This window comes from Cynocephalus volans, chromosome 2 (assembly GCF_027409185.1).
Source record: "Cynocephalus volans isolate mCynVol1 chromosome 2, mCynVol1.pri, whole genome shotgun sequence".
NCBI lineage: Eukaryota > Metazoa > Chordata > Mammalia > Dermoptera > Cynocephalidae > Cynocephalus > Cynocephalus volans.
The window spans coordinates 29,748,505-29,771,660 of NC_084461.1; the positions used below are offsets into that span (position 1 = coordinate 29,748,505).

General features: G+C 33.8%; 1 protein-coding gene across 3 annotated transcripts in view; it reads right to left on the reverse strand.

Annotated features, from left to right (window-relative positions):
• Nucleotides 1-426: 426 nt before the first annotated feature.
• The window catches only part of ZFR (zinc finger RNA binding protein), a 75,761-nt gene continuing 53,031 nt past the window's right edge, over nt 427-23,156 (reverse strand). For 2 of the 3 annotated variants that reach the window (XM_063086401.1, XM_063086400.1), the window contains 5 exons: nt 22,822-22,919; nt 21,875-21,970; nt 8,016-8,127; nt 7,799-7,896; nt 427-2,022 (listed from right to left, as the gene is read on the reverse strand). In XM_063086401.1, coding sequence (XP_062942471.1) covers nt 1,843-2,022; nt 7,799-7,896; nt 8,016-8,127; nt 21,875-21,970; nt 22,822-22,919 — 584 coding nt within the window. In that variant the 3' untranslated portion in view covers nt 427-1,842. Of the gene's footprint in view, nt 2,023-7,798; nt 7,897-8,015; nt 8,128-21,874; nt 21,971-22,821; nt 22,920-23,156 lie in introns of those variants that run through there. The other variant, XM_063086402.1, reaches the window with a different exon arrangement.

Sequence of the window (23,156 nt, forward strand, 5' to 3'; positions counted from 1 at the left end):
AGGGAGGGAGGTATCAGTAATGGGCCACAATAATCAACCACATTGTATTTCGATAAAATAAAATTAAGAAAAAAAAAAAAAATTTACTGGATGACTATTCAAAGGAATAAAATGAGACACAGAAAGATTAAAATAAAAAAGGAATCTTGCCGAAGTTATATAGATAATATATGACAAATTTGTGATAAAGTCTCCTGTTCTATTTCTTTTCTTTCTTTTTTTGGTGGCTGGCAGTACAGGGATCCGTACCCTTTCCTCTTCTATTTTGCCAGTGGTCTCCTAGCTTCCTGGCCCTCTAAGAATCTGGGAGAAGATTCTGACTCTAGAAAAAAACTGAACCAATATAGTATTGAATTATAAAATTTTCTGGAAATTACATGCTCAGACATCAAACATTTTGCAAGAATAACAAGATGTAGTACCCAATAAATTTGAATATGGTTTTACTGAAGCATATAAGTCATTTCAAAGCAAAAGTAGTTTATGATGTCAATTCTAACGTACAATACATTTAAGTCATTATATGAATTTTTTATTTTTATATTTCACTGTAGTGCTGTGACAACAAAATGACATCTGTGTACCAGAGCATACATACATCAACAGTAAGATGTAACTTTTCATCACACCACTGCTAGAATATTTAGCTTTTTGTAGGAGACATAAGCATGTAAGATGGCCACATCAAATAATTTTCTGTTTTTTCTTAATTTGTTTTTATCAGTAATACTTTATCAACCTCACTATTAATAGAACTGTAAATCTGGGTGATGGGGTGTGTGTGGGGGGATCATTCAACTGTGTTATACTATAATAGCTGTTAGAGTAATCTCACACACACCAATAAGGAACTGTCAACATAATTAAGGGCTAGTTACCGTTGTTAGTTGCACAATGATAAATTTCTTTTGAAAATATTGGTTAGCCCACTTATATGTGAAAAATGCCCTTTCCACTTATACAGAAGAAAAAAATATTCAGAAAGTTATTTTTGGCCTTGCTATGTCAAAAAGTCAACTGTACAAAGATCTACGTGTTAAACCTAAAATTATAATTTTAAAAGTCTATTAAAAACAAAAACGTCATGCATTTTTATCATCGATTATGCAGAGGCTTTAAAACTGTTGCAAGACCATATAGTATATATTAGCTTTTATACTGCTACTGCACAACTAACAGCAAACTTGATTAGATTAACAGAAATCTGTCTTAATTACACCTTTATATATCACACTAGAGAGACAAATGCCACAAGATCTGCAGAAACATTTAGTTCTGAGCACTCAAATGGCAGGATAATTTTTTGTGTTATAATCCTTCACATACAGAACAAAAGGAAAAACTTCTGCAGTCTCACGTTACAAAAAAACGTACTGCTGTAAAATATTAAGAAGGGGTAAAGGGTATCATCTATAACACAAAGTAACTTACGACTAGTGTCAAAAAGCAAACAAAACCTCTAAATAAAAATACCAAAATACATAGGGCAACTGAAGCACAAATACTGCATTAAATACAGTAAAGATTTAATAAGACAATGCACTAGTTAATAAAAGACACAAAAATAGAGGGAGCTAGGGCAACCAGTAAATAAAATCAAAATAATGGGGAAAAATATCTGAACCACTGTTTTTCCCCTAGTCGGAGCACAATTTTTTTTTTTTTGGTGTCTTTCAATTCATATAATACCTAACACTGTACATTAAGTTTTTAATATCATAGAAAAACTTGGTTTTTCCATGAAATTCTTGATAAATTTTCAAAGTAGACATTATTCTGAATGAAAAACAGCCAACAAATGGTCACCTGTTGTTTTTAACACTGAAGATCTACAGAAACTTTTTAAAAGTTATCATAATCCTTTTTGTCTTTTTTCCCCTCAGCTTCAAATCCATCAACTCCATCACTATCCCTTCTTCGTTTCCTGTTGTTGTGGATGTTAAAACGTTGGCTCATTTGGGGTAATGGATCCATGCCTAGAACTTTGTGTATCTGGCGAAATGCAAGGAGTCTCAATGCAAACTGCAACAAAAAAGAGTCAGAATTTAGAGTTAATTTTAAAAACCAAAAATATTAACTCTTACTAAGTTTACACTCTCTTCCCCATATAATTAAAAAAAGCATGTTTAATGAAAGAAAAACCTTGAATGAACTAGCTCACAATGAAATATTCCATATGTTCTGACGTTTTTATTCCCAGGTTTTTCTGTGGGCATGCTATTTTTTCCCCTAAAACATTAAGTTAAAAAAAATCATTAAATAAACTTGGTATTATGTTCATGAAAAAGCAAACATAGGGCCAAGCCCGTGGCGCACTCAGGAGAGTGCGGCGCTGGGAGCACAGCGACGCTCCCGCCGCGGGTTCGGATCCTATATGGGAATGGCCGGTGCACTCACTGGCTGAGTGCCGGTCACGAAAAAGACAAAAAACAAAACAAAACAAAACAAAACAAAAAAACAAACATAACACCATCCTGAAACAATATACAGCAAAAGAACAAGTGGCTCTCTCAATGATTAAGCCCTTCTTTTTGTTCTCATCCACAAATTTTCCCACTTTTTCTTTGGATGCCCATATGCACAGGCTCAGGCACAGGTTGCACACACATACACCTCCCCAGCCTTACAAAGAGAGGATCACATTTCTTCAACTTTTTTCATTTAACCATTCATTCTCATGCTTGCTCATTTTACAAATACCCAATTAAGCACTTCCTATGCCAGTGTATAGACAATAAGCAAAGTTTCTACTTTCATGAAGCTTACCATTTAGTGGAGACAGGACACATAAAAAATCAAACTAAAAAAAAATATTCTCTACAAATTACAATAAGAGACATCAAGAATATAAGCAAGATGTCGAAAACAGAAAAATGGGAGCTACCTGCTTTAACAGAATGGTTGATAATGACCTTCCTAGGCATTTAGTAGCATATAATAGGAAATGTCATTACACCAATGTGTCAGCACCACGCTCACCCAGTGAGCTAACCGGCCATCCCTATATGGGATCCGAACCCGTGGCCTTAGTGTTATCAGCACCGCACTCACCTGAGTGAGCCACGGCCTGGCCCCTTACACCAATGTGGATGTACCAAACTTATGTAACTAATTTTCAATTGTTGAACATTAGGCTGGTTCCAATATTTTTATTACTGTGCTACATTGGATGCCTGCATGAAGATGTTTCTGTACACTTAAGTGATAAGTTTTGTAGAATGAACTTTTAGCAGTGGAACCGCTCAATGTGTAAAATTGATGATTACTGGCAAATGGAGCTCCAAAAAAAGCTATGCCAGTTAATTTAATATATCCACTCATGGTATGTATGCAAGCCTGCTTCCCTATACTCAATACTACAAATTAAAAAAAAAATTCTCACAAGTCTGACAGGCACAACAATACTTAATTATTTTTAATTAGTGAGGTTGAGCATATTAATGCTTACTGGATTATTTGCCTTAAGTTTAAAGATATGCAGAATTTCCAATATATAATCCTTCTTGGCTTCCTATACTTACATCCTGCTTAAAAAGATCTTTCCTACGCAAAAATCATATTTCTCCTAATACGCTGTTAATTTGTATGGCTCTAAATCATTTGGAATTTATTCGTGTATATGTAAAGCTTTATTTTTTTCCCAATTGAGTAACCACTTGTGTCAATATCATGCTGATGATTCATCCTTTCCCACTGATTTGAAGTGTCAGTTTCATTAAACATTAATTCCTTTACATACTAATGGTCCACTTCTAGGTTCCTCCATTCAAAAGGTTTATATGTCTGCTTCTGTGCCATAATTATACTGTTTAAATTTCTGTTGCTTTACAGTATGTTTTGATATTTGGTAGAGTTAAACTTTTCTTGGCAATTCTCTTTGTATTTCCAATTCCAAATGAATATTAAAATCAATTTTTCAAGCTTTATCCTCCCCCCATCTGGAATTTTAATTTGTTAAAAAATTTTTTTAAATTACAAAAAAAGGGGGGTACATACCAAATGTTAATTAATCCTCTTGTCTCAAGGGCATATCAATCTATCAGCAAAGCTCAAAGTCAAAATGACACCCTATTGTTTTCTAAGGTAAGGAAAGAGAGGGCAAACTGACACTGAGCCACATCATCTTGTGCTTTTGCCTCATTTTTTCCTTTCACTAAAATTCTAAAGCTTAAAGATGATGCTCCTATCTATTTAAATGGGCTGTTTATTTACTTTCAGCCAAAAGAATTTGGTATTCACTATAAGCAATCTTAAAAATGTAGTGATACTGTAGCTGGTTTTCAATAGTAAACTATGCCCAAATAATCTCTTGCTTTGAACACCAAAAAATGTACCTCCCAGTAATGCAGTGAAAACAGCTAAATTGCCAAACCAAAATAATGCTGGATAATTTATGAGAATGTGTTACTGAAATATTGATCATTAAGCACCAAACCAAGCTTAAGCAAGTAACTTTCTGCCATTGTGGAAATATAACTAGCATGGGTATAAAAACATTGTTTATGACTGAAATTCCTATCATTAAAAAAGAAAATCCTTGTTACTACATAAATAAAAAAAAGATTTACATTACAGGATCATGTCTACATACAAGAATATCTTTGTCACCAATGTCAGAAGTTTTTATGAAATCTTCAAACTAGAAGGACTTTTGAGATGTGATTTAATCTATCCCTCAGTTTCTGGAGATATACCCCTTACTCTAATTCAAAAAGATTTTATAGTTTGATTAAATAGCAGTTATAATCTTCAATGTAACCGTTTTAATCTTTTACTACATAGTAGTATAGTAAACTATAACTTTTCTACAGTTATAATCTTCAATGTAACCATTTAGGCTATTTTTTTTTTTTTGAGATATAATTCACATACCATAAGATTCACCCTTTTAAAGTGTACAATTCAGTGGTTTTTAGTATACTTAATAAAGCTGTTCAACTATCATCACTATTTAATTACAGAACATTTTCATCACCCCAAAAAGAAACCTGATACTCAACAGCAGTTACTCCTCACTCCCTCTACCCCTAGGCCCTGACAACTAGTAATCTACGTTCCTGTCTCTATAGATTTGCCTATTACAGACATTTTATATAAATGAAATCACAATATGTGGCTTTTTGTCTGGCTTTTCTCACTTAGCACAGGGTTTTCAATGTTCATCCGTCTGTAGCATGTATCAGTACTTCATTCGTTTTAATGGCTGAATATACATTTGTTTATCCATCCATTCATCAATTGATGTACAATAAGGTTGTTTCCACTTTTTGACTATTACGCATAATGCTGCTATGAACATATGTGTATATGTTTTTGTGTGGATACATTTTTCAGTTGTTTTGAATATATACCTAGGAATCAAAAAATTGCTGGAGCATATGATAATCTGTTTAACTTACTGAGAAACTGCTAACCTGTTTTCCAAAGTGGCTGCTCTTTAGACTATTTTAAATCCCTGTTTATTTTCCTCAGCTGTGATATAGAATAGTTATTAGTTACAAAAAAAAATCCATGTGAGAATTTACTGTTCCAAAAGTTTTTTCTCTCATTAGATCATTCTAGTTCCTTAGAACTTTGCTTCATACATTCTGCTTTTCAAATCCTGAAAATCCCCAAATCATCTGCAATCAGGATATGATATAGCATTCTACTTAGTCTACAATTATTAGGGATTTCTGCCTGTACTGGGTGCTTCTCTGTCTCATTTGAGCTACAAGGCTGCTAACTTTCTGAAGTAAGAATTAGGAATATTACTCATAATAATTATACTAATTCCTTATTGAGAGAGACTTATAAAAGGTCCTTCACAAAGACAGCAGAATGTTTTCTTCTGCATTAATAGAAAATGTCCAAAGATATTCTGGTGTGTAACAAATATTAACACATTTCTACCACAGAGATATTCCTACCAATCATAGAAAGACATCTTGCAACTTTAAAATAACATCAAAGAGAATTTAAAGTTTACTTTACAATCTATTTCCCTATTTTTCTGGAGGGTGGAGTGGTTTGGAGAGGGGAGATTAACCTTATAAATAAATGTTAACACCCCCTCCCCCCTTTTTGGTGGCTGGCTGGTATGGGGATCTGAACCCTTGACCTTGGTGTTACCAAGACCACACTCTAGTGTTACCTTTTTAAAGGTATGCTGACTTACTATACACCTACAGTAAGGGATTTGAATAAATGACAAAGCCTCTATCTGGCAGAAGCAACTTGAAAAGGATCACCGGAGAAAAGACATATAGAGGCATACAAGAAGAGAGGAATATTTCCGGACAGAGAAAAAGGAAGAGAAACATTAACATGGGCACCATAGGCCACCAAGAAACAAACTGAAACTGACATTGGTACAGTGTAGACCTTATTCAGATTTCACCAGTAATATATGCACTCATTTATGTGTGTGTGTGCACAGCTCTATGCTATTTTAACACATGTGCAGCCTTACGTTATATAACCACCATCACAATCAAGACACTCATTTGTATCATTACAAGACTCCCTTTAGAGCCACTCTATTCCCTCTTCCTATCCCGAACTCCTAGGAACCATTCCATCTCCATAACTGTTATTTCATGAATGTTACATAAATGGAATTATGCTGTATGTAAATTCTTCACTTTTAATGAAGCCATTTCTAACTACCTCCTGAAACCAGATCACTTTCCTCAAGGTCACATTTAAAAACCAACCACGACAACAAAAACATTCTTCTCAATTGTGAGTTCTGTTAGTTTTCAAATGCCTGCTGCTAATTCTGAATTTTTTTCCTTCAAATTTACAATTCCTTAAGTACCAAGGGAAGAAAGAAAAAATAAGTGGGGCAACCATCTTTGTCTCTAGAAAATTAAACCAAACCAACCAACGAAAAAAAAAGAAAATTAAACCAAAGAAATAAACAAGCTATCCATAATGTTCTACTACTGTTGTCTTTCCCAATACACTTTCTGGCATAACAATTTACTTTAATTCAGACATTTTACAAATTTCAAATAATCCTTGCCAGAAGAAACAACAAATCAAAATCTTAAGTCCGACAACTCTCAAGCAACTTAGAGTGATCACTGTTAACAGGTAGTATGCTTTTTTCTCCCCTTACTCAGTGCATTTTTGGAATCAAAAAAGAAAAGCTACAGCAATTATAGGTTAATTTTTTTCATTTATTCATTAGGTTCATGTGTTTTTTTCTTTTTCATAATTATTTCCAATAGGATTGATAACTGATAATAATACTAGCTAACATTTAAGATCCTTCCGTATACCATGTGCTAGAGTAGTTACATATATTAACTCATTTTATCTTCCCAACAACCTTGTTTTGAGATAGACACTGCTTTTATTTCCATTTTATAGATGAGATGTGGCAGTACTGGTATTCAAACCCAGGGAGTCTGACTCCATAGCCCACACTTTTACTTAACTAGATTAAACAGTGGCCAAATTATAACAATAATGACCATAAACCACACAGAATATCACTTCTGTACAACCAGAGGACATGAGTTACTGCTGACCTTGATACCTAACCTAATACCCAGATTTAATGATACTGAAAATACTGCTCTATTTTAAATATTATATAATAAACTGAGACACATCCACATAATTAAATAATAAAATCTAAAATTCTGTTAGTGAAATCTGGTTTAAGGTAAGCCTTTTTAATATGCTCTCTAAGGGCTTACTTACTAAAGAAGCAGAAAAATGAATATTATACAGTGATTTCATCTAAAGCACAATCTTACAAAAATAAAACCTTAAGCGTAGTAACCAAACACAGCTTCAGGATTAATACCTGTGCACTGGATGTGATATCTTCACGCTGCTGATCAGTCATTGTTGCCAAGGTATCAAAAGGATCTTTTTCACAAGGATCCAGAAGTCCAGGACTACCTACAGCAATCACCATAGGGAGACAAAAGCATTAGCATTATCCATTTGTAAAAGAAGAGCTCTTACTCAACTATCAAACATACTTCATTTTACTTAATTAAAAATGAAGTAAAACTTACCTTTAAGAATAATCCCTGAAGAAATGCACTCAAAAACTCTTCTCAATGCATCCCCAGGGCTCTGAGGACTAGAAGCACTACTGATTGCTTTCTCTACCAACAACTCCATAGCCTAAAAATAAAAACATAGTAGTGTGTTTAGCAGTTTACAAACCAAGGGCATTACTCTTTTTCAAACACTAGAATAATAAACTAATTATGAAGTGTCATTAAAAATTTTAAAGATTAAAAAAGTTACACAGGACAAGTCATAAAATCAGAAAATAAAAATTATGTACAATATAAAAGCATTAAAGATTAATAATAAAAACAAAACCAAGGCAATAAAATTTACATTTTGAAAAGATTTCACAATTTGTGCTTAATGATGAAAAATGCAAAATAAAGTAATATGTTTTTCTCTTTTTAATTGTTGCTAACCTTTACTATCAAAATATGACAGCTCTCAAAATTCTTTAGATATTTAGGGCTCTCACACACCTGTTTTCTGATCCTAATGACTGATGACGCTAAGGAGTCAGAGCAGAACAATATGCTACTAAGTAAAGACTTCTGTTTTTTCTTTACAATGGGTATTATCTAAATTGTCATTTGATGCATCAAAATTGGACTTCTATTATCCTTAAGGAAAATATGTACAATGTATTTGAGAGACTCAAAACCTAAACCGATAAATAAAAGACAAAGGTAAAAGTATAGATTTAGAAAGCAACCCAGAAATGTTTTGAAGGGTCTTTTATAAGAAAAATTCATTTTCATTTATATTTTGAGATATAGTTCACCCTTTTAAAGTGTACAATTCAGTGGTTTTTATATACTTACAAAGTCATTCAATCATCACCACTAATTCAAGAACATTTTCATTACTGCCCCCCCCATTAAAAAAAATCCATACCCATTAGTAGTCATTCTCCATTCCCCCTTTCCTCCAACCCCTGGCAACCACCAAACCACTTTCAGTTTCTATAGATTTGCCTACTCTGGACACTTCATACAATGGAATCATATAAAATGTGTCTTTGTTTTTGGCTTCTTTTACTTAGCATAACGTTTAAGGTTCATACATATAACTTTTACTCAAATTTTAAATATTACTACCAACAGCAATTCAAAAAAACTAGTTTGGGACTACAATGAATCTTTAACATGATATGGAAGTACAAACATATTAGTGAGAATCCACTTTTAGTTATACACTAAAAAAACTCAATAGACTTTATCAGAGGTAAAAACTATGTCTGCCTATTCACTCCAAGGCCATTTCTCAGAATCTTGTAAATAAGACTAATTCTAAAAAGTTTAGACATATGGAGATTGTAGTCCCAAACAAATTAAGAATACATTTTAAGAGAGATGGGAATTTGAAAAAACAGTGCACATTAAAAGCTGTAAAAAAACAAAAGTAAAAATAAAAAATGACGGCTGGCAGCATGAAAGATTGAAACCCCCCCAAATAATGAATGTTCATAATGTTAACTGTAAACCACAATGAAAAAAATTAACATGGTTTAGTTTATCCAGTTGAAGAATGCAGGAAGATGTCAAGACAGTTCTTATGGCTCACCATCTTAAAGGTTTTTGTGGGGCTGGCTGGTTCCCTCAGTTGGTTAGAGTACAGACTTGTAACCAAGGTCAAGGGTTTGGTTCCCGTAATGGCCAGCCACACACACAAAATAAAGGTTTTGTATGTTAACGAAGGTTTAGTCATCCAGAAAACTATTCATGTATACTGGAGTATCTCTCACTTCCAGACAAATAACTATTATTTTAGGATGCCCAAAAGACTGTGAGATCCTTAATAAGGTGTCATTCATTTTGGACCCCACTGCCTAGAATAAGTGACCAGTATATAGTAAATACTAAATAAATGCTAATGAAAGGGAATACATTGGAAAGCATGTGAGGATAATCCCGACAACTCAATGATAAAAGAAATCAAGGGTAATAATTAACAAAGTACTGGTGTTGTGCTTTTAAAACACAAAATTGTAGTAATAAAATATGCCTTTCCATAAATGCCTCAAATTTTTACTGTACTTTTAGAGAACATTGTGAGAAAAATAAGTAGCTGTAATTTAGGTATGTCAAAACACAAAACGTGTTAAGTAATTAAAGGCTTTTCCAAAATTTGCTTATTGACTGACCTTAAGAAGTAGAAATGTGAATTATACTGGCAGAAACTTATTTATAAAAGCAGAAACTAATTAAAAACAAAGAAATGATTTATGGAACAGAAAAAAGTCAATATATTTAAACATACAATGAATGTAAGTCGACTGAGATGATCTGCTGTGAAGCAAGCAATCTAAAAATATTAATTTTCTAAAGAACAAGGTTGTTCTCCAAGCAGATGTCAATAGTTAGGACAACCAAAGTAGAACATACATGGTTTATAAATTCTGAAATGCACTCAAAAGTAAATGGACAATATTAAAGATGAACACAAAGTAGGCAAACAACACTTCAGGGTATAATATAAAGGATCTTGGTGACTAGAATTATTTAAAGAGAAAAGAACTCCGTATGAAGTGATTCAAAATCTAGGATTATAATATGTGCTTTTGAAAAACAATCATTAAGTGTATTCTTTCCTTCCTATCTCCAATAATATGAGAACTTTTTTTTTTTTTTTTGCTGGCTGGTACAGGGATTGAACCCTGGACCTTCCTGTTATCAGCACCACACTCTAAGCAATTGAGTTAACCAGCCATCTTAGAATAACTCTAAATGGCAGGCACATTGATAACCAAACACTTTAAATGCACAATTTAATTCAGTTCTCATAACTAGATACTATAATACCAAAATTTTAGAGATAAAAGCAAACAAACCAACTCCAAAGAGGTTAAGTAGTTCATCCAAGGTCATTTAGCTATGCAAAAAAGCTGAGATTTGAACCCACATCTTTCTGACTCAAAACAGGTGTGTGTGTTTGTTTTAATCGCTACTAAGTTTCAATAAGTGCCCTTCATTAATAGGCTATTCACATAGAAAACATTAACTAGTTACCTTGGATATTGGTTTCTTAGCTATGGTAGAGGAAAAGAGCCATGTAAAAAAAACACCTGATGGTATCACAGGCACTGTCAGTGGTGGGTATATAGACCAGTAAAAGCATTTTTAAAGCACAAACTGTCAAGCTCTATCAAAATTTTAAAAGGCACACCCAGCAATGTCAATACTAAGGATTTACAATAGAGCATTACACTTAACAAAAGCACAGAACATATTCAGTGCAGCTGTTTATCTGTAACAGACTGGAAAAAATCTCTAACACTAGAGAGTTTGGGTTAAATAATAGCAGTAATAACAGTTATCCTCTTCACCATTATAGCTACCACTTACTGAGTGTTTACTCTGCACTAAAAATTTCTCTTCAGTCTACACACATCTTAAGTCTTTACATAAGTCTTTACATCAGCTTAATCATCAATCACCTTCTGGAGTAGATACAACTATTATTTCCATTTTATAGATGAAGATGTTTATGCTATTAAAATACGATTTTATGAATACTATTACAACAAATGTAGACACAAAAGCCACTTACATATATTCCAATTGACACAGATTACTAGTGATACGTGCATAAAAGACTTCCATTAAGTCCATTTATAAGGATGTTGAATTTTTGTAATATATTTACACACAGCATCTTATTTCATACAGTGAAATGTATGGAAGTCTTAAAAAAAAAAAAAACTGTCATGTCTTCCGAGACATGTGATTTGGGGGTGTGTATACAGTTGAATAGATAGTTTTTGTTAGAAAGTAGCTAAATACTGAGTTATTATTTTAAGCTAAAGTGAATACAATATGATATAGTCCATGTATAATTTGCTAATTCTTTTGCAAGCTAAGAGAATGTTAGTTTTCTGCCCTGAGATGTCAGTATTCTATCATTTTTAAACTCTTCATTGATTCTATCAGTGACAGCCAGGAACTCTCTTGCTACAAACCACCACCACTAAAATCCAAATTACTTATAAATACCCTTGAAAAGCCAATAAAATATGTGGTAAGAAATGTTATATCACATATTTCAACTGTTATTTGAGCAGAAACTATAATTATAGCAGTTTTCTATGCTTTTCTTCGGGAATGGTTCCTTTACATCTGATAGATCATTCTTTTTTAAAAAAATAATTGAGGTAAAATTCACATGACATAAAATGAACCATTTTAAAGTGAATAACTCAGTAGCACTTAGTATATTCACTATGTTGTGCAACTACCAGTTCTACCTAGTTCCAAAACATTTCCATCATTCCTGAGCAAATGCCATTACCCCATTCCCATAGAGACATGCATTCTGTATCTATGGATTTATTTATTGTTGATATTTCATATGATTAAATGGAATCATATTATATGACCTTTTGAATCTGGCTTCTTGCACCTGACATAATGTTTTGGAGGTTCATCCATACTGTAATAGAACATTCTTTTTTGTGAAATACTCCTCCCCCTTAATATATTATTTAGAAAATATATATAATAAACATTTAAAAAAATTATATGCCTTTTGTAAATTACAGCAGGTATACTATTCTAAAGGAGGTTTAGGTATTACATAGCAATTCTAATGTCAGACCAACTTTACAACAGAACTCTACCTTTATTTTCTTTATTTCATCACCATGAATTCAAGACAAAAGAACTAATTTGAAGGCAGAACAGATTACCATTTTCAATAATACTCATTGCAATGGTAATGGAAAGGCCATTAAAAACAGGCATTGCTACTTAAAGATTTGTTCAAAGTAAGTAATTTGAATGCTAAATTGAAAATAAACTTTGTAAGAATTTCACATTTCCTTTATGAAAATCAAGAAGAAAAGTCACAATGTTTAAGGTGATGGCACAAAACCAAATCTCAAGATCTCTTGCCCGCAAAACATAATTATGATTAAGGAATATGTTACAACACACACACACTAATGCCACTCAAGCAAAAATATAATAGCAATCAAACAGAAAAATGTTCTCCCAGAAACTGAGTGCTTTATCCTGCTTGGACAACTCACATGTAGCTCCAGATTTGGCTCTCCAGAGAGAAGACAGGGGTAGGGAGTTGGCGACTGAGTGAACAAAATCCCAAAATTTTTACCAATAACCTTCAATTTAGAGAAAAGTAGAATGAGTCATGTTGTAGGGAGTCTCTGGAGAAAAAATTTTTTCCAAAAGTAAAAACCCCTCTGATGACCTTCCCTCTCAGCAGAGAAAAAAAAAAGCACCAGAATTTTGCCATCCTGAGGACTCTTTGGGGAAAACAGGAAAGAGCCTAGGAATCATTAATTACCTACACCAATCATCTCCAATAATAGACAATTAGCTAAAATGTAGATTAAAAAAATAAATAAGGTAAGACAGCCCAAAGGAGTAAGAGGGAGAGAAAAAATAACATCAAAGATAGTTGTGAAATGCCAACAGAAGGGCCCCAAACTGGTTTCACATACCCAACACCTTTCTCTTGGTTTGAGGGAGCAGAAATTGTTCCTGAAAGGAGATGTTGAAATACAGGTTCAGGGAACAAATAGGGTAGATTCTGCAAAGGCAAAGACTACAAGAGTCCATCCTGGGTTTGAAACTTGAAGCTGAAGGTATGCCAGTAGAATACACCTCATATAAAATGTCACAGTACATTTGATAAAGACACAGGAGAGAGTACAGCCCATGTCTGCTAACAAGGCTGCATGTAGCCAAAGCCTACTCCTTTCCAAAAGCAATCCCCAAAGCACAGCTCACAGGAGAAGGAAAAAGAGAAGTACCAGAAAAGGTGGGAATAAAGCCAACCAGTTGGGCTCAGTTGGCTAGAGGGAGCCTTGTAACACCAAGGTCAAGGATTTGGTTCCTAGCACTGGCCATGCTCCCGAAAAAAGAAAAAAAGAAAAAATACCAAAAAGGTGGGAATAGATTTGTGTGACGTTTTTCCCCCAAATTTTTGTTGAATCATAATTGATTATACATATTTTTGGGGTTCAATGTTGACATATGTTGATCAAATCAATATTACTAGCATATATATTGTTACAAATTGTACTTATTCTTTATGTCCCTTGTCCAATCTCTCCCCATCCCCCTCTGATTACCCTAGATTTCTTTTCTCCTTCTGAAAGAGTAATGGTTACTCTGTTGATTTGTTGCCTAGATAATCTGTCCAATGCTGAGAGGTGTGTTCAGGTCCCCCAATATTTTTGTAGAGCAGATGCTTCTTCTGTCACTCTGGGATGAGCTTTGTGGAGAGACACCTTCTTCTTTTCTTTGGTCTCTGCTGGTGACTCCTTGTGTCAATGTACTTCAGTGGCTAGCAGACCCCGTGGTGCTGGTGGTGTGTCTGGTTGTGGGGGGGGTGTCTGGTCTCCAGCTCCATACCCCAGGACCCCAGGCAGGACCCGTGGAGCTGGCAGTGTGCCTGGTTGTTCCCCCTTTCTGGCTTGGTAGCCCAGGGGACTTCCAGTCCTTCTAGGTGTTATAGGTGTTCTTTGGTGAAATGAGACCTTTACTAGTTAATATCAAACTTTGCTTCTGGTTGTTAGTACTGTTTTTTCTTTCAGTTTTGTATTGGATTATTTGTTATTCCCACCACTTAAACTCTGCGCTGGAACTAATTTTTTGTCCTTTGCTTACTTCTAAAGAGGGGGAACTTCCTGTGGGGACCAGTACTTGAGCTGTGTGGTTGAGCTAAATTGCTGCTTTGCTGTTGATTTCCTGGGGAAGGCTTTTTGTGCAGCTCAGGTTTTAATGGTTGACTGTATAGGACTTCTGGGTTTAGTGAAATCCAATGCATCTGGGTTGTGTAGAAACACTGGCCTGGGCCTGAGTCTTTTCATCAAACTGCATCCCATGCAACTCTGTATTCCTGACCAGTCTCCTCTCAGTGGTCCTATGCTGATTGGGGGGGGCAGATTGACTGTCCTTGCTGTGTCCCAGTGGGCCCATCTCCCCCACTGCCTGTGCTGCAAATATTTCCATGGGACTGGCTGTACGCCATTCCCTTGCGATGACTCACTGGCCTCTGAGTGGCTCCCGCTTTTCAGTTGTTGGAGCTCCTCGCTCCTATGTGGGTCCATAGGAACCCTATTAGTGTCTTGCTGGCCTGGGGGCCACCAAGGACCTCTTCTCCTCTGCCACCTCCATGCAACTTCATCCAAAGGGCACAGCTGTGGCTTTTGCCGGTTCCTGCTCCATGAGCTCAGCTGCTTCAGCCTGGAAGTGGCTAGGGCTTGAAATGGTTGGAGAGGTTTTTTTCTTTCTCTCATCATGGCGTCTCTGGCCTTCATGCACTCTGTAGGTCTCTCCTCCTCCCCAGAGCTCTAGTGGCCCCAGCTTGGCTGTTGTTGCTTTTTAATAGTTGCAAATTAGCTGATTTGTGGGAGAGAGTAATGCTGGGGACCTTCTATTCCACCATCTTGACTGGAAGCCTACATGACATTTTTTAATTTGTGTGGAACATACCATGAAAAATAGAGATGAAAAATCTATTTTGTAGGAGCTTTAAGTAATAGTGACATGTCAGTGTATGTTCATTGATTGTAACTAAAGTACGACTCTGGTGCCAGATGTTGATGGTGGGGAAGGCTGTGTATGTGCATGAACCAAAAACTGCTCTAGAAAATAAAGTTTTTTTTCTTATTCAAACCTACTCTTGATAAATCTTAATTTAAGGGAATGAAGATATAATTTGCTAATTGTTTCAGTTCTAAGAACTTGATAATTACAGGAGCTAATAAAATTAAGAGCTTCAAGGTGAGATGAAAAGGAAGATTGTAGAGCTGATAAAGCAAAAATAAAATGTAAAATAACATTACAGAACTAATGAATGAATCATAAATGGCAAAGAACAGTACATAGCTGATAACTAAATTACTGCCAAGGAGACAGTCACAGGGAATACAAGAAGAAAGAGTACGAAGATTATAGTAACCACAGAAAAGATAAGAGATATGCAGGACAAAGGCAATCCACCAGTAAGATAATTGGTGTCCTTAAAATTGAAAATCATATTAATCAGACACAATAGAAAATTGTTTTTTTCCCTTAACTGACAGAAAAATCAAATCCGCAGGACAAAAGGACAAAGATTTCAAAGAAATACTAACATTGAACAATAGATTCCAACACACAATTTGACTAAATTACTGAAATTGAAGGACAAAGAAAGAATTCTTTAAGAAGCCTATAGAAAAAGGGCAAACAAATTAGGCTAAACTTAGACTTAACAATATTAAATGCCAGAAGATAATGAAGCAATATCAACAAATGGAGAGGAAAAAATTATGACTTAACAAAGTTTTTCTCATTAAAGTAATGGCAATTGGCAGAGATCCTCAAACACGAAAGAAATTTAAAAAATACTTTTTCATAAAACATATTTGATTAAATATAGTCAACCAAGAAATGAAAAGCCCCAATAAAGACCTAGTAGTTGGCACTGAACCATTTAAATACAGAACTAACATTAAGCAACAACAGGGGATATGACTACAGAAGGTAAATGTAGTTTTTTAAGATTTAAAAAAGTATAAGTTGTAAATTTCTGCATTATCTAAATGGAATCAGTATATGTTGACTAAGATAGATAAATCAAGAAACAGATTTAAATATATTATTTAAACAAATGAATGAAACAAATGAACAAAGAAAATATAACAAAAAGCCCAAAGGAGGATGTGGGGGAGGTGTAGAAAAAAGTGTAAGTTAATTTTCTAACCTTTTATAGATAAGAAGTTAGAAGACACTATCTAAATTTCCAGTTAGCTCAGCTGATTACAGCACAGTCTTATAACACCAAGGGTCAGAGGTTTGGATCTCCTTACTGGTCAGCCACCAAAAAATCCCAAAAACCAGAATCTAAAACCATGGAGAATCATACCAGAGAAATGCTACCAGGAAAAAAGCTAAGGTCTTAATATTAATAAACGGGCAGGCTTATTAAAACTCATGGCCCAATTATTAAATGAAAGGGTCCTTTATAATGATAAAGGGTTCAAATTTGCAATGAGGATATAACTGTCATAAGTGTTTATATCCAAAATATCATTACAATACAATACATAAAGCATAAACCGTACAAAATACAAACAGAAATTAATAGAAACACAAGAGAAGTGGACTTTAATTCATTCCCATTGGTCCATAAACAGGAAGAAAAAAAAAAAAAAAAAAAACCCAAGAAAAGGATATATACGTGAACAAAATGATAAAAGTCCAATAAACTAAAAGGTATAGATTGTATATTATAACTTGTTGAGAGAATATCTTTTTTTTTAATGCCCACAGCTTACAAAAATTGAACATATATTAGGAAACTAAAGAAACAAAACAAAAGACCCTTAAATTCCAAAAGTTGCATTAGTAGACTACATTTCTTGGATCAAAATGCTATAAAAACTAGAAAGTATTTACAAAACAAAAGCAACCACGCAGAACATAAAATTCCCTCAAAACTACTCTTGGCTTAAAGAAAATATTAAAACATATTTCAGATTACACAGAAAATAAACAGAAACTATTACACATGTAGCCAAAAATCTGTGTTCAGCCTTAAATTACAGCTGTATTAAAAATCTCTGCATAACTACAGAGTAAATGAATGAAGTAGTCAACTCAAGAAGTTTGTAAAATAATAAAAGAAACCCAAGGAAAACAGAATATAAATATGAAATCAGAAATTAATGCATCATTAAGGAGGAATACGGAAGAGCAGATTCTCAGGAGAGGAAAATATGATAAAATAGATAAACCACTGACAAAAGAACACAATACTAGGAGTGATTTTTAAATGTCAAAATACTGACATTTTGGTGTGTCTTTAAAGTACCAAAATACTGGATTATTTGTCGTTATATATAAATAATTTACAAGATCAGCCAGCAGCTTTGTTCCCTCTTCTTGACTCTCTCTTCCATCACTTCCCTCACCATGGCTGATGCTCCCCCAGTTTCTTTTACTTGTGCACTCTCTTTTCTACTGTTATAGCTGTCTACCGTCAAAGGAGACAGTGCCCTCAGAAGTGTATGACTCTCAAAGAAGGCCTTGGGCAGGGCAGGACCATGTGCAGTGCTGATACCTCAGACTGCAAGAGTGGCCCAGAAGGAGTGGTCCTGGAGTACATTCATACAAGTATTCAAACTTGAACTTACTACAACAGAGTGAGGTAACTGAAGTTGCAGGAATCAGGAAGCAGAATGTTGACGTATAATGTCTATATTTTTATACATTTTAAAATTTAAAGTTATGTAATGCTTACAAATTTTTGTATTTAAATTCTAAATACAAAATCTGACCATACCAACCAGATGGAAAAAAAAAAAAAAAAAAAAAAAAAAAAGAATTTAGTGAATTCCAAAAACACTTAAGTCAATACCAAAACATCCATATTATCATTTTGTTCCCATATGGAAACCACTATTATTGGTTAATCAATAAAACAAGGAAGAATTAAAAGTAAAAAGAGGAATAATAAAGATACACAGGCATTTAAAAACCCTAGAAGAGTAAAAATTCTATTGAATTGGCTGTTTTATGGGGAAAATATAAATTGCCAAAATTAACCCCAGGAGAGAGACTAATCACAACAGAAATTGAGAAAATGCTATCCCCTTAAAAGGCAATGGGAACAGATGATGTCACATAAATTTTTATAAATTGTCAAGGAACAGATAGTTTTGATGTCACTAAAACTGCATGAGAGTTTAAAGAAAGAACAAAAGCTTTCAAATTACTTTTACAGAGTCAGTGGTCGTTGCTTCTAAATCTGACAAAAAGTACAAAAAATAATTACAAAAATTTATTTTATGTCACTGCAAAATTCCTAAACAAACTATCAACAAATAGAACTTAACAATTCATTAAAGAATATTCTATATAGGGCCAGCCCGGTGGCTCATTCGGGAGAGTGCAGTGCTGGTAGCTCCGACACCACGGTTTCAGATCCTATATAGGGATGGCTGGTGTGCTCACTGGCTGAGAGAGTGGTGCAGACCACACTGTGCTGAGAGTTGCAATCCTCTTACCGGTCAAAAAGGAAAAAGAATATTCTATATAAATGAGAACCATCCCCGGAATGCAAAGGCAGCTCAATATAAAGATACCTATTTTTGTCATACACAGTATTAATAGGGTGAAGATGAAAAACTATACATTCCTGCCAATAAAACTTGAAAATTATCTGATACATTTCCCGGTTAACTCAGTTGGTTAGAGCTGGTGTTGATAACACCAAGGTCAAGGGTGTTATCCCTGTACCAGCCAGCTGCCAAAAAAAGTAAAATAATTAAAAAAAAATTTCCACTACTGATTCAAAAATTACTTAGCAAACTAGGAAGACTGATGCTTCGACATGACAGTGAAGTAAATAAATAAATAAGCTATACACCATCATGCTTAATACTCTTTATATACCAGAAGCATTTTCAGTACAATGAGGAACATAATATGTGTGTCAAGTATTATTTCTTTTATTCCATATTTACTCTAAAATTATCAATTAACATAGAAAAGAAAAAGAAGTAAAAATATTGAAAAGAAGCCAAAATATCATTCGTAGATATAATTCTAAGACGAAACACCCAAAAGAATCACATGAAAAAAATTATTACAAATTCAAGAATGCAGTATAGTGGTGGGTTACAAAATTAATATCCAAAGTTAATAGCTTTTCTCTATAATAACCAGAAAACAGAATGTGAGAAAAAACATTTTTAAAAGATAAAATACCTAGGTACAAACAAGCAACAACAAAAGTTTATGTGCACAGAACCTATTCAAATCTAAATAGGTACATAAAATTAATTTCAATAAGTAAGACATCTCATACTCCTGGGTACCAAGAGTCAATTAAAAGCTTCAATAATTAAGAGAGTTAATTTAGTAGCAGAGAAAAAAACAGATTGAGCAATGGAAGACAACTCCAGGAACAGGCTCACAAAAAAAGAACTTTGGTTTATGACAGAAAATTTAGGCTTGATAATTTTTGTTCTGTGTGTGGGGAGGCAGCTTTCATGTGCATTGTAGAATGTTTAGCATCACCCCTGACATCTACGCACTAGATGCCCAGTTTTCATAACCAAAAACTTCTCCAGGCTTTGATAATAGTGATATTTCAAATTAAGTGTTGAGGAACAGTTATCATTAAATAAATTATTAAACAGTACTGGAACTGACAATCTATCTGGAAAAATATACAGCTGGCATCATCTTTGACCTGTTTATAATTTTTGAATTAATTTTTCATTATACAAGTAATGCACATATACCTAATCCTGGTAAAAAATAAACATTACAGATCTCCATCCTAATCATCCCTCCTCCCACTCTCAGAAATAATTTACTGTAAGTTGAAATATATCCTTCTGGAAGTTTTTGCTATGTATTTAAATACATATATATACGTACCCATAGAAAACATACTTTGATGTGGGAAAAAGTTATAAAAGGAACCATTAGTGTGAACTAATTTGTAATCTAAAATATGGGAGGTCTTTGAAATCATAAAAAATTAATGAATTAGAATTTGTAAAATTTAAAAACTTGTTAACAAAAACTGTAAAGTTGAAAAGCAGATGAAAAATGGAAAAAAAACTTTTCAACACATATAAGGGCCAATTTCTTTATTGTAGAAAGAGTTATATAACTTTTCTTAACGATATAAATTAGTGAGAAAATGAGGAATAACAAAGGAACTGGCAGTTAAGAGAAAAATAATTACCCAAAGCCAATAACCACTCAACAAAATACAAATAAAAAAAGAGATACCATATTTTGCCTATCATATTGTTAACCATTAAGAAGTATGATGAAATCCCAGAGCTAGTGAGGGTGTGAAGAAAATGATCAATCTAACAAAATATTTTTGAAGTTTTAAATGACCCGACTTTCTGGTGAACAATTAGCACATGTTTTTTGGCCTTGGAATTTCAGTCCCAGCAATTTATTCTACCCTTAAATGCTTGACTATATACATACATACATGGATACCAGTTAAATAAAATATAGCATGTCCATACTAAGGGAATACCATTATAGTCAAACAGAAAATGAGATAGATCTGACAGTGCCTTTTCAAAGAGCTCTAAGATGCATTTTGTTAAGAAAGATACAACAGTATAAATAGAATGGCCACTCTCACATTTTAAAAAAATTATTAAGGTAACGTTGGTTATTCCACTCTCACTAACCCAACCCTGGAATCAAAAGGTTCAATTTTATTTTTGAATGAATCCCTCCCTATTTGAATTCTTGCTATTCAGGAACCAAAAAGGTTCAAACAGCAAGGAATATAAAGATAGGAACATATATGATGTATATGCATGCATTTTTTTTTCCCCTGAAGGAATCACATTGAACTGCTAATTTGCCTTTCAATGACAAGGCTTTCACTTCCTTTTTTGGTACCTTTCTGGATTACTGAATATCCTAAAATATTCCTATTTTATACTTTATGATTTATTTCTGAATAATGTATATTTCTGAATTTTTAAAATTCCCTACCGTATACATTATTTAAAAGAAATGTCAACAGAACCCTGCAAAGGGATATTAACTGCTCTCATTTTCAGTCTTCTTTGTGTATCTATGTATGTAAAAGCCAGCTAATAACTGCTGTAATATTTTTCAAATTAAAAAAGGAAAGACTACAAAAAGAAACACCAAGTACAATTCTTTAATTAGGAAATTCTGAGAATATTAAACATTCTAAGACCCCCCAGGACTTCTCATTAGAAGAAAAAAAAAAAATACGTGTAGTAAATAAAAATAAAGCTAATGATTAAATGTAAGCTTTAAAGATAAAAAGTAACTACAGAAATATTTCTTAAATGTTTATTTTTCACTTCATACAGTTACATACTACTTACCCAGCTTGGAAAATCAGACCAAGTTGGAACTCGCTGACAGAGGTCTCGAAGAATACGTATGATAATCACACAGGACTGCAGACCATTAGCTCTAGCCTTGAGAGCAACACAAAAACCAACTGAATTAATCTTAGAAATGTTGGAAACATCCCTTGATGAAAAAAAAAGTTAAAATACCACTGTTCAATGGAAGCTCAGATAAAAATAAAAATAATCACATTTAAAATTAGACTCAATGAGCTGCCATTTACAGCAATATTTTATGCCAGGGTTAGTATTTAAAAGCTGGTATTTAGGTCAAAGTAAACAGATTATACAAGAATAATATTTCTTGATCCCCTGTGAACCTTGACCTTGCTCATTTAAAACAGTAAACTTAAAAAAAAATCTGCCTACATTAGAAATAAAAGAAAAAGTAAAGAGCTAAAAAGTTTGTCTAGGGACTGAAAGGTTAAGGAAATCTGTTTGGTTTCCCTTCTGTGACTTTGCATGACTGCAAAGTCACTAAACCAAACAGCTGCTTCCTCACCTTTCACTCCCTACACTTATTAACTTAGAGAAAGAGGGGGAAGAATCTTAGAACTATACACAAAGCTTTAAACACATATTCCATTATTTAAAGCAAAGTTAATCTGCAGCCTTATGGAATATAATATATATATACAAACATGTAATGTTCCTAAACAAGTCAACTTTAAATGTAGCCACTGAAAATAAAAAATAAAAAAACCCAAACTATGAACACCCCCCAAATCTAAGTTTATTGTCAAATTAATAGTAACTGCAATATGCAGATCTTCATACCCAGCTTTCTATGTTTCTATGAGATTAAATTTAAAATAGTAGTGCCTGGGCAATCTTTTCAAATGTTTAAGCACAGTTAAACATGTTGTACTGAACTACTCTCTCATAAGGCTACAAGAAAAAAGTAAAATGATGTTCCGAACCTGGAACCACTTAGCGTGGCGTAGAGCAGCCAGAGCGTCAAGGCATTTTTGCCTGTCCAAGACGTCCGGTGGGTCTTTCACCATACCCGAGGTTACATCTAAAATGGATTGAATTGGCAAAATGCAGTGAGGAATGGGTGTTTGACCAGGTGAGCAAGACACTTCCTTAAAGTAGCATCAGTGTCACATGAGCCATTTGAGTTTGTCAGCACTTTAATGTACACAGGGAATTATTTTCAACAGGACTGCATAATCCAATATAAAGAACAAAAGGAGAATTAAGTTAAACTCTTAATTTAGTAATATAATAAATAATTTCTGGAAACATAAACCCT